The sequence below is a fragment of the Sturnira hondurensis genome, unplaced genomic scaffold (genome assembly GCF_014824575.4).
Source record: "Sturnira hondurensis isolate 20B ecotype Veracruz unplaced genomic scaffold, ASM1482457v3 Scaffold0000880, whole genome shotgun sequence".
In the NCBI taxonomy this organism is placed as follows: domain Eukaryota; kingdom Metazoa; phylum Chordata; class Mammalia; order Chiroptera; family Phyllostomidae; genus Sturnira; species Sturnira hondurensis.
In genome coordinates, this window is record NW_028073511.1 from 23246496 (window position 1) to 23259541 (window position 13046).

Below are 13046 nucleotides of genomic sequence, written 5' to 3' on the forward strand. Positions count from 1 at the left end.
CCTCCCGTGCTGGTAGTTAGCCTGCAAGGAACCGGCCTGCAACCCAGGCATGTGCCCTGACTGGGAATCGAACCGACATCGGTGATATTTTTAATTCTAGAAGAAATTACTCTTAAGCAATCCAAGCAGTTTCATGAGGTAAATGAAAATTCCAAAAATTTCATATCCAAGATTGGGAATAAATTTGGAAGAACAGGAAGAAAAAAATTGATATCAAGGAAAACTATCAGGTATCGGAAGAAGAAATTTAAAGAAAGGAGTTAATTAAATTGAGAAATTGAATAAAACTTCCAATAAATAAATAAAAGAAGCAATCTATGTTTTCACAACCTGATTAAAGAACTGAAAATCCTGACTACAAGGCTTTGAGTCCTATAATAATGGGGACTTCATCAGCCCCAGGACAATTGTCCCTTTCTTTCCCACCATCCCGAAAAATCTTTTCAGAACCCCCTTTATGTCTTTGTTCCTGAGGCTGTAGATGAAGGGGTTCAGCATGGGTGTGACCACAGTGTACATTACTGAGGCTGTTGCACTTGACTGTGAGCTGTGGGTACCAGCAGAGCTGAGATACACACCTAGGCTTGTACCATAAAATAAGGAGACAACTGAGAGGTGAGATGCACAGGTGGAAAACACTTTATACTTCCCCTGAGCTGACGGGATTGCTTGTATGGAGGACACTATCTTAGAGTAAGAGTAAAGGATCCCAACAAAGGGACCACCACCCAGCACCCCAACTCCAAAATACATCACAATGTTTTCAACAAAGGTGTCAGAACAGGCAAGTTGGACCATCTGATTGAATTCACAGAAAAAGTGGGGGATTTCCAAAGCTGTACAGAAGGACAGTCTCAAAACCATTAAGCACTGCAGCAAGGAATTTAACACACTGATGATCCAGGACACCAGAACCAGCAGTCCACAGAGCCGGGGGTTCATGATGACCATGTACTGTAGGGGATGACAGATGGCCACAAAGCGGTCATAGGCCATCACAGTCAGGAGGAAGTTATCTGACCCCATAAAGAGTATGAAAAAATACATTTGGGTGAGGCATCCTGCATAGGTGATGGCTTTGCTCTGTGTCTGGATGTTCACCAGCATCTTTGGGATGGTGGTGGAGGTGAAACCAATATCTACCAAGGACAGGTTGGAGAGGAAGAAGTACATGGGTGTGTGGAGGTGGGAGTCTGAGCTGATGGCCAAGATGATAAGCAGGTTTCCCAACACAGTGATCAGGTACATGGAGAGGAACAGCCCAAATAGGACGGGCTGTAGTTCTGGTTCCTCCGATAGTCCCAGGAGAAGAAATTCTGACACTCTCGTAAGGTTCCCTGCTTCCATGAGGTGGAGCTAACTTTCAAGAAGGAGAAAGAGAACAGGAGTAATTTTCATACACACCTGCATTATTCACACAGCTCTAATGCTACAGTTTATATATTTTGCTGTCAAGAAATTAATTTTGTATTTTGGGACAGATCTGTTCTGCTCTAGGAGTTTTCTGTGTCATCTCAGAGTAGAAATTTTTGTTCCAATCTGTTTTTCTCCTAAGGTGTCTGGTATATTACAGTTTTACTTAGAAATATTTCATGTATTTCAGGAATACAAATTGAGTACTGACCATGTTTTTGGCACTGTCTGGGCTGTGAGTGGAGGTGCTGAAGAACACAGATCCCTACACATCAATTCTGGGGAAAGAATATGGAAGCAAGTAATAGAAATAAATTTAACACTACAGATGGTAACAGATCCTATGGAGAAAATGAAAGCAGGTCTAAAGGAGAAAGTTACTAAGCTGTTGTATTTTTCATGGGTTTTTAGGCAAGACCTGCCAACAAGGTGACATTTGAGCCCAGAACTCAAGGGAGGAAGAAAGGGAGATCAAGCTTATGTGGTCAAGTGTGTGCCCAGCAGAGGGAATGGCCAGTACCAAGGCCCTAGGAAGAAGCTGCAGGGATTTAGTGATTTATTCAAAGTTGATATCAGAGTATGTGGTGGACCTTGGTTATAATTTTTTCAGGTTACTTCTAGCCAGTGGGTCTCAACCAGAAATGATTTTGCCCCCATGGTATCTGACAATGCTTGAAGGGATACTGCTAAACACCTACAATTCACAAGAAAGCCCCTTCCCCTGATCCCACCCCTCCAATTATTTTCCAGCCTCCAAAGTCAACAGTGGGAAGGTGAGAAAACCTGTTCTATAGAAGCACTTCAATCAACTTCAATATGCCTATGAACCAACAAGGATCCTACCAGAAATGCAGAATCTGATTCAGCAGGTCCTATTGTGCTCAGAGACCCTGCCTTTCTGTCAACCTCCCAGGTGGTGTTGATGCTGCAGGTCCTGGTCTGTGGACTGTGGACTGCTCTCTGTGCAGCAAGACTGTGGTTCTGTGTTAGGGTCACATATAGTGTGTTAGGTTTTATGACCCAAGTAGTGTTTTTACCTGTAGTTTTGAAGGAGTAGTTTATTCACTCCCTCCAGAGACTAAATTCTGAATTCCTGAGACAAAATTTCAAAGCACTTCTGAAAACTTTGTAGTGAGTAGAATAAAGGCCTCCAAAGATGTTCAAATCCTAATCCCCAGTAGCTTGGAATAATTTTTTTTTTTTATAACAAGGGGGGATGAGGTCAGCAGATGGAACAGGGCTGCTAATCACCTGATTTTTTAAAAAAAGATTTTATTTATTTAGTTTTAGAGGGGAAGGGAGGGAGAAAGAGAGGAAGAGAAACATCAATGTGTGGTTGCCTTTCCTGCACCTCCTACTGGGGACCGGCTTGTAACCGGGGCTTGTGCCCTGACTGGGAATTGAATCAGTGACCCTTTGCCTCACAGGCTGGCACTCAATCTACTGAGCCATCCCAGCCAGGGCTTATCAGCTGGCTTTAAGGAGAAGATGATCAGGATCATCCAGGGGCACTAGGGTCAGCACAGTGCTCCCCTAGATGCAGAGAGGGAGACCAGGAGAAAATTTGACACTGCTGGCTTTGACGAAGGAAGAAGGGCCCAGAGCCAAGGAATGCAGGTGGTCAGAATACAAAGTGGAGATAAGGAGAAAACAGATTCTCCTTGAAGTCTCTAGGAGGAATTCAGCCCTGCAGGCACCTTGAGATTAGCCAGTGAGCCATTCCAGGCTTCTGATATCTGGACTTGTTATAGCACATAATTGTTTCTTTTAAACAGCTACTGTGGGAATATTTTACAGCGGCAATAGAATTTAACAATAAACTGTCCTGATGGAACTGAGTTTCAGCTTCTCAATTTACTCATCACTTTGCTTAGGTAAGGGCACTTTATGTTGAAAACCCACATGAAATAGAAAAGATATTTTAAATTGATTTTCATATTAGCCAAGAGCTGGTGCAAGGAAGTCCTCATGGCATAAATATAAACATGAGAACTATGATGGCTTTGTGTTAGGAAGATTTGAAGTACAAAGTGTGACCTTAAATAATCCATCACTTAATTGTAAAAAGTTTGTTTCTCAGCACCATGTGCTCGTTACCTAGAAGTTGGTCAGTCCTCAATTTATATTCCCCAAGTGCATGACAGAATTTCTCAATTATATAATAGAATAATGTCCACTTGGGGAAAAGTCTGAGTGTGGGATAGAAGTTCTTATTACCTATTCCAACAGAGAAAATAACTGAGTAATGAACTCTAAAATATATGCAGCCTCACCAGATATGAAATCATTGAAATGAAATTATTTAGTGTTCCTTTTTAGATTTATTAAATATTTCTCATGTGAATATGCTGCATGGAGGAAGATACGGCAATGTCTGTCTCACTGACTGCTGCCGCCAGGTGCTGTCTACCTCCACTGGATGGATCTTTTCAATGAATACACAACATGCTCAAATGCACTGCGTCCTAGATATCTATCACAAATACTTCACTGCACAGCTCTCCACCCCTAATACTTTATTCCTCCTCCCTGAATAAGACCACTCCTCAGGAATGTTTTCATTTCACTGCAACAATTTTGTACATCTCACTCATTCTAAAGTGTCTTCTAACTGGACTTCCATTCACATCACTTAATTGTCAAACACGGTCCCTCTGTTGCAGACTCAAACAGCATTGTTAATGTATTCAATAAATCATAAATCAATTACTTGACCAAGAATTGGTCAACATATTTCATAAACTAAGAGCTGTCATCAAGTTCATATTATAAAATATCTGTTAATTATAAAGATGTCCGTATGGACATGGCGATCTCTGGTCTTGGGACTCAGCTGATTAGGGTTGCAGTGCCTCAGGTAAAAGCTCTCAGGTTCCATTCTCTCTGACCCTTTCCTGATGTACCTACCAGGCTCTCAGAGTGCTCTGGATGGCTTTTCTGAAAGGAAGGTCTCGCATGCCAGTCAGAATTGCTCCCTGGGTGGTGGATGGTGGAGACTGAAGTTTCATCTCACTGAAGGCAGCAGAAAGGAGTGAAGCATCAGTTTCTGAGCAAGACTTAGGAATTGCAGTGACAACCATATCCTGTACACCAATGCTGCAAAAGCTTAGGGACTGCACAGGGGAGAGATTTGCAGCTCTCTCTATATCTGCACATCCAGCACATTTCCCCTGTGTTGTCCCATCCTCTGAGCATTGGCTTCCCTCGGGGCCTCTGGAATAAACAGAAAGGATTTTTTCCCTAATGATTCTTTGATCCCAAGAAGCCAGGTTGGAAGTCAATTGGATTTAGTTTTTATGATTCTTTGTCTTGGATCTCACCTGCTTCCCAGAGGTCTAACTCCCATTACCTTATCCCAACCCTGACTTAGCATTTCCTCCAATGTCTGAGACTAAGGAACCCATCAGAAACAGGTCCCGTTGACCCTTACAGTACTGATTTGTGGTGGGAACACAGTCCTGATGTCTGTAGAGCATTGCTATCCCCTTTCCATGACCGGGAAAGCTGGGTTTCTTTGACATGCAGTCCTGACCACCACACTCTTTTCCACACTCTGACACATTTGTCAAAATAATTAGGGATTCTGTACATATTTCATAAACTAAGAGCTGTCATCAAGTTCATATTATAAAATACCTGTTAATTATAAGAGATATGTTTCAATAGTTTAATGCCATGTTAACTGGACTTAGTAACTTACAGACTTTGTCTGATTTAATTTTTTGAAAAGCCCATTCTATAAGGTATTACTATTATGAACTTCATTCCCATTTTCAGAAGTAGGCCTTTAAGGGGTTTATAGTTTGCTCAAAGTTGTGAACTAAGTGAGAGATGGGCCTTGTCAGGTTGCTTCCAGTTTTCAAACTCTGGGTCAGTGGTTTGATTTTGCCCTTAGAGATATTTGGCAATATGTGGAGGGAGGCTACTTAGCACCTACAATATCCAAAAGACATATATAATAATCCCAGCCCTATTGTCAACATGGAGAAGGTGATGAAGCTTAGTTTAGATCACCACTCTTCCAACTTCAAGGCTCATATAAGTCCCTCAGGCTTATAGTTCAAATGCAGGTCATGGTGGGCCCAGAGGATCTTTGAATCAAATGAGTTCCCCGGCAGTGTCAGCGCTGCAAGTGCTGGTCTGCAGACCACACTTTGTAGTAAGGTTGAACCTGTGTTAGAGTCAGGTACAAGTAGTTTTAGGTCTTCAGAACCAAAGAATCATTTTGCATGTAATTTTGAATGTAGAGTGCCTATTCACTCATTTTTCAGCTGTTATAAATTCATTCTTTAGCCCTGGATGGTGTAGCTCACTGGATTGAGCACAGGCTTGCGAATCACACCATCGTGGTTCAATTCCCAGTCAGGGCACATGCCTGGGTTGCAGGCCAGTTCCCAGCAGGGGGCTCACGAGAGGCAACCATACATTGATATTTCTCTCCTTCTCTCTCCTTTCCTTCCCCTCTAAAGATAAATAAATAAAGCCCTGGCTGGTGTAGCTCAGTGGATTGAGCACAGGCCTGCGAACCAGAGGATCGCGGTTCGGTTCCCAGTCAGGGCACATGCTTGGGTTGCAGGCCGGTTCCCTGCAGGCCAACTCCCAGCAGGGGACACACCAAAGGCAACCATACATTGATGTTTCTCTCCCTCTCTCCTTTCCCCTCTAAAGATAAATAAATAAAATCTTTAAAAAAAAATAAATAAATAAAAATCTTTTAAAAATCTTAAAAATTGCAATAACAGTTTAAAAGCCCAGTTCCTGTTAATGAGGGAAAGAAATAAGTGTGAAGGGCCCAGCAGAGAGCCAGGTGCAGAGAGAAGACTTCAGGTGTTTGAGTCACCTCAGACTCAAGGGACCACATGCTGACCCGTCTGTTATTGCTCCACTGACCTCTGGTCTAATTGTCATTCCTGCACTTCTTCTGTGGTTATTACGTCACCCTTGTGTTTATATGGCCCAGCAGCAGATGAGGCTGTCCCTTCTCTCACTATCTTTGTGGTATCTTTCCTTTGCTGTTGTTGCCTTTGAGTTTTGATCTCTAGTGTGACACATGCGATGGGTACACAGCAGTCCTGGTTCTGTATCTTGCCAACATGCAAAGTCCCCCATGAACAAATTATATATATATCCTGCTTATGGAACAATTATTGATTCCTTTTCTTCACATATTTCTCCTTCAGGATATGATGTCATAGCACACTTACCCTCCATGGTATGGGGCCTCCTTTGTATGATGTGAGATCAAATGAGCAGGACATTCAAGGATTTTGTTCACTCATGTGCTCTTACATAGAAAAAAACTGTTAAAGTATGGAATATTCATAGTATAAAAAAGGAAGGATTCTAATAATGGTATTAATGAAATGGAATAAAATTGTAAAACTGATTTCAAAAGACAAATTTATAAAAGACAATAATCTAATCACATCAACTTATAATTAATTGAATGGAAAAAATTTCTTTGTCAAGATGAAAGCAGATGGAGAATTTTTATTTTAAGAAGTAAGGGGCCCTGGTTGGTGCAGCTCAATCAATTGAATGAAGACTGCGAACCAGAGGGTTGCAGGTTTGATTCCCAGTCAGGGCACATGCCTTGGTTGTGGGCCAGGTCCCCAGTGGGGGACATGTGAGAGGCAACCATTGATGTTTCTCTCTCTCTCTCTCTTTTTCTATCTCCCTTCCCCTCTCTAAAAAATAAATAAATCTTTTAAAAAAAGAAGTAAGTAGAGGAGAGCCAAGATGGAGCTGTAGGTAGACACACTGTGCCTCTTTGTACAACCAAAACAAGGACAACAACAAATTTAAAAATAAAAAAACAACCAGAGCTGACAGAAAATCCAACTGTATGAAAGTCCGACAACCAAGGAGTTAGAGAAGAAATATTTATCCAGACTGGTAGGAGGGGTGGAGATGGGCAGCTGGGTGAAGAGGACTTGCATCAGGGCAGCAGCTGAAAGACTGGATGAGGTGGCGGCTGGCAGACTGGGTAGTCCCACGTTCACATTCAGCTAAACTGGGAGGAACAACTAGGGAGTGAGATAGACCACACAGCCCAGGGAGGCAGTATGGAGAAAGAAAACCTCAAAACCTCTGACTGTAAGAACCTGTGGGGGTTGAGGCAGCAGTGGGAGAAACTCCCAGCCTCACATGAGAGTTTGTTGGAGACACTCACAGGGTCCTATACTGTACAAAATCCTACCCACCTGGGAATCAGCACCAGAAGGGTCCAATTTGCTTGTGGGTAGTGGGGGAAGTGACTGAAAACCGGCAGAGAGCTGAGCAAGTACCATCGTTCCTTCTCAGACCCCTTCCCCACATACAGTGTCACAATGCAGGGATGAGGATTGCTCTGCCCTGGTGAACACATAAGGCTCCACCCCTTACTATGTAACAGGTGTACCAAGACAAAAAAATTGTCCAAATGAAAGAACAGTTGAAAGCTCCAGAAAGACTATGACTAAGTGACAAAGAGATAGCTAACCTATCAGATGCACAGTTCAAAATATTGGTTATCAAGATGCTCCAGGAACTCACTGGGTACTTCCACCACATAAAAAAGACCCAGGCAGCAATGAAGGTCTATTATGTGAAATAAAGAAAAATCTACAGGGAACCAACAGTGAAGGGAAGAAAACCAGGACTCAAATGAATGGCTTGGAGCAGAAGGAAGAAGGAAACATTCAACCAGAACAGAATGAAGAAACAAGAATTCAAAAAAATGAGAAGAGGCTTAGGAACCCTTAGGATGACTTTAAACGTTCCAACCTCTGAATCATAGGGGTGCCAGAAGGAGAAGAGGAAGACCAAGAAACCCAAAATTTATTTGAACAAATAATGAAGGAGAACTTCCCCAATCTGACAAAGGAAATAGACTATCAGAAAGTCTAGGAAGCTCAGAGAATCCCCAAAAAGTTCAACCTAAGGAGGAACACGACAAGGCACATCATAATTACATTAGCCGTGATTAAAGAGAAGGAGAGAATCTTAAAAGCAGTAAGATAAAGGAAGGCAGTTACTTACAAAGGAGTTCCGATCAGACTATCAGATGATTTCTCAAAAGAAACCTTGCAGGCAAGAAGGGGTTAGAAAAAAGTATTTGAAGTCCTGAAAGGAAAGGACCTACATCCAAGTTTAATTTACCCAGCAAAGCTATCATTTATAATAGAAGGGCAGATAAAGTGCTTCCCAGATGAGGTCAAGTTAAAGGAGTTCATCACCACCTTACCATATGAAAGTTAAAGGGACTTATCTAAGAAAAAGAAAATAAAAAAATAGAGGGGGAAGGGCTGGGAATACAAGAAAGAAAACTGTACTTGAACAAGAGTTAACAAAAAATAAGAACAGTATGATGACAACAAACTCACAACTATTAAAAACCAAACCTAAAAACAAAAAATGAATACAAACTGAGAAAGCAACTAGAAGAGGAACAGAATCACAGAAACGGAGATTACATGGAGGAGTATCAGTGGGGTTATGGGAGGGAGAGAGGTGGGGAAAAGGTACAGAGAATAAGTAGCATAAATGGTAGGTAGAAAATAGACAAGGGGAGGTTAAGAATAGTATGGGAAATGTAGAAGCCAAAGAATTTATACGTATGACCCATGGTCATGAGCTAAAGCAGGGGGATGTGGGTGGGGGGGAGGGCAGAGGGAAAGGGAAAGGGAGGAAAAGGGAGGAAAATGGGACAACTGTAATAGCATAGTCAATAATGTATATTAAAAATGAAGTAAGGGGAGGAGACACAATATGACTGAATGACCACATAAAATTAGTACATTTTCACACATTTCCCTATATCATGTATACTTATATAAAGGAATTCTATACCAAGTAGCATTGTTTTTAGAAAAAATACTTGAATTCAATATACAAAGTTAATTTTATGGTCACTAGTTCACCTAGCAAGCAGATACAGTAATCTCTGAGCTCTGAGGTAGCCTGGGTAGTCTCTCAGGTTATTATCAGTAGAAATTCTAAGATCCATTCTCTTTGGATCTTTTCCACACCATCTCCTGCACTCTGAGAATCACGTGGACAGCATCTCTGAAAGGAAGGGCTCCTGTAGAAGTCCGAATCCCCCCCTGGATGGATAATGTTGGAGACTGAAGCTCTGTCCTCAGACAAAAGAGCAGGAAGAAGTCAAACATTGGTCTCTGGACCAGAATCAGGTCCCTGAACAAACAAGTATGTTCTGTCTGTCCCAAAATGCCCGTGTTGAGAGTCTGCCGCATAGAGAGATATTTACCTCTCCCTTCATTTGCTCGTTAGATACTGTCCCCCTGTTACTCCCTGCTCTGAGCACCTCATTTCCCTTTGGGACTCTTGTCTGGACTGAATGGAAATTTTTCTGCTGACACTCTGTTTCTAAGGGATTAGATTTGAAGTCAAGGGAATCCTGTCACCTCCCGGCACCTTACCCAACTTGGAGTTAAAGTTTCTCAAAGTCTAAGACTGAGAACATTTCCCTGACTAGAACCTTTGGGACTTCAATTCATGGACTTGTGGTGGGGCACAGTCTATCATACCTCCAGCCAATTGCTATTTCTCTCCAACAAGAGAGACAACTCTGTAACTTGATGTAGAGCTTTGGGCACTACACTCCTTAGCTTTATTTGCCAAATCATTGAGAAATTTCACACTTGATATGAAGGGCTGCCATTTAGTTTCTCATTAGAAAAACTTTCTTAATTATGGGACATATTTATGTAATTTTATGTTACATAATCTGACTTTAGTACCAATCATTAGCCTTGCTTAACTTAGTTTGTATAAACATTTCTTCTGTGAGGTGGAACAATTATGAACTCCATTCCCCACTGCTGAAATGGGGCTGGAAGGAGTTCAGTGATCTGCCCGAAGTCATAATCAGAGTAAGGAATCGGGGATGATTGGAGTGTCAGGCTGCTTCCAGTTCTCACACATGGCAGCAGTTCCCAGACAGGGATGATTTTCCCCTCCAGCTCTGTGGCAATGTCTGGAAGGAGGCTGCTAAGTACCTACAATACCCAACATAAATAATTATGTCAAATTAGGAAGGTGATATAATCTATTTGAGACCAGTCCTTCTCCAACTTCAAAGTTTTATTGTGAACTGAAAAATAGTATTGACTGGGGTTTTGTCACCAAAGAGGATTTATTCAAGAAAAAACATATTTGAACCCATAATTTTTGTATGCCTCCTTTAATTCAACAAAATTTGCATTTTACGTATGTTCAATTCATTTCAGTCATTAACTCCAATTATTTAAATTATTTAAAATATGAAAATTTGCTAGAACTAATAAGTGAATTCAGTACCGTTGTGGGATGCAAAATTAGTTTACTGAAATCTGTAGTGTCTTATAACATAGAATTAGGGAGAGAAACTGAGAAAACAATCCCATTTACAATTGCATCAAAAAGAATAAAACTTGGTGTGAACAATAACAAGAAGTAAAAACCCTGTACATCGAAGCCTGTAAGATTCTGTTTGGTATCAGGTACTGTGATCCCTTTTACTTTGCTCTTCTTTCTCAAAATTGCTGCAGCTATTTTGGATCATTTATGGTTCCATATAAATTTTGAAGTGGTTTTTCTGCCTGTCAAATATGCCATTGGTACTTTAATAGGTGTTGCATTGAATCTGTAAGTTGTTTTGGGTAGTGTGGACATTTTGATGATGTTAATTCTACTGATTACAGGAACATGGTGTATGTTTCCATTTGTTTGTGTCTACCTTGATTCCTTTCTTCAGTGTTGTGTAGTTTTCTGCATACAGGTCTTTTACCTCCTTGGTTAGTTTTATTCCTAGGTATTTTATTTTTCTTGTTGCTATATTGAATGAGATTTTTTTCTTGATTTCTGCTTCTGCTGTTTCATTGTTGGTACACAAAAGTGCCTTTGATTTTTGGATATTGACTTTGTATCCTGCTGTTTTGCCAAATTCATTTATTAGGTCGAGCAGTTTTGGTGGAGTGTATACGATTTTCTATGTACACTATCATGTCATCTACAAACAATGACAGGTTTGTTTTCTTCTTTCTGATTTGCATGCCTTTCATTTCCTTTTCCTGTCTGATTGCTGTGCCTAAAACTTCCAATACTATATTGAATAGAAGTGGTGAAAGTGGATAACCTTGTCTTGTTCCTGATCTTAGGGGAAAAGATTTTAGCTTTTGCCCATTGAGTATGATGTTGGCTGTAGGTCTTTAATATATGGCCTTTATTATATTGAGGAATGCTCCCTCTATTCCCACTTTGTTGAGTACCTTTATCATAAATGAGTGTTGTACCTTTATCATAAATGAATGTTGTACCTTACCAAAAGCTTTTTCTGCATCTATTAATATGATCATGTGGTTTTTGTCTTTGCTTTTGTTTATGTGATATATTACATTTAGTAATTTGCGACTATTGAACCATCCTTGAATCCTTGGGATGAATCCCACTTGGTCGTGGTGTATGATGTTTTTGATGTATTGTTGGATGCGATTTGCCAATATTTTATTGAGGATTTTGGCGTCTATGTTCATAAGCTGTATTAACCTGAAGTTTTCTTCCTTTGTTGTGTTTCTATCTGGTTTTGAAATTAGGATGATGCTGGCTTCTTAAAAAAGTTGGGGAGTTTTCCATCATTTTGGGTTTTTGGAATAATCTGTGAAGTATAGGGGTTAGCTGTTCCTTTAATGCTTTGTAGTATTCTCCTGTGAAACCATCTGGTCCAGGGATTTTGTGTCTTGGGAGTTTTTTTATTACTTCTTCAATTTCATCTGCTGTTATTGGTCTGTTCAGGTTTTCTGTTTCTTTTTCATTGAGTTTTGGAAGATTATATTTTTCTAGAAATTTGTCCATTTCACCTAGGTTTCAAATTATTTGGCTTACAGTTCTTCTTTTTTTAAAATATATTTTATTGATTATACCATTACAGTTGTTCTATTCCCCTCTTCATTCCCCTCTACCCGCACACTCCCTCCCCCACCATTCTCCCCCCCTTAGTTTATAACCACGTGTCTCAAGTTCTTTAGATTCTGTATTGCCCCCACTATTCTCGCCATCCCCCTATCTATTTTCTACCTACCATCTATGCTATTCTCTGTGCCTTCTTCCACCTTCTCCCCCTCCCACCCCCTGTTTCTAACCCTCCATGTGTTCTTCATGTCTATGGTTCCACTCCTGATCTAGCTGTCCTCTTGGTTTGCTTTTGTTTTAGGTGTGGTTGTTAATAACTGTGAGTTTGCTGTCCTTTCACTGTTCATATTTTTCATCTTCTTTTTCTTAGATAAGTCCCTTTAGCATTTCATATAATAAGGGCTTGGTGATGATGAACTCCTTGAACTTGACCTTATCTGAGAAGCACTTTATCTGTCCTTCCATTCTAAATGAAAGTTTTGCTGGATAAAGCAATCTTGGCTGTAGGTCTTTGGATTTCATGACTTGGAATACTTCTTTCCAGCCCCTTCTTGCCTGTAAGGTCTCTTTTGAGAAATCCGCTGACAGTCTGATGGGTACTCCTTTGTAGGTGACTGTCCCCTTATCCCTTGCTGCTTCTAGGATTCTCTCCTTCATTTTGGTTTTGGCTAATGTAATTATGATGTGCCTTGGTGTGTTCCTTCTTGGGTCCAACTTCTTTGGCACTCTCTGAGCTTCCTGGA

General features: G+C 40.8%; 1 protein-coding gene across 1 annotated transcript; it reads right to left on the reverse strand.

The window, feature by feature from the left end:
- Positions 1 to 372: 372 nt before the first annotated feature.
- LOC118994290 (olfactory receptor 7A10-like) lies at positions 373 to 1350 on the reverse strand. Its single transcript, XM_037056918.1, has one exon. The coding sequence runs from the start codon at positions 1345 to 1347 to the stop codon at positions 373 to 375; it is 975 nt and encodes a 324-aa protein (XP_036912813.1). The 5' UTR covers positions 1348 to 1350.
- Between the last annotated feature and the right edge of the window lie 11696 nt (positions 1351 to 13046).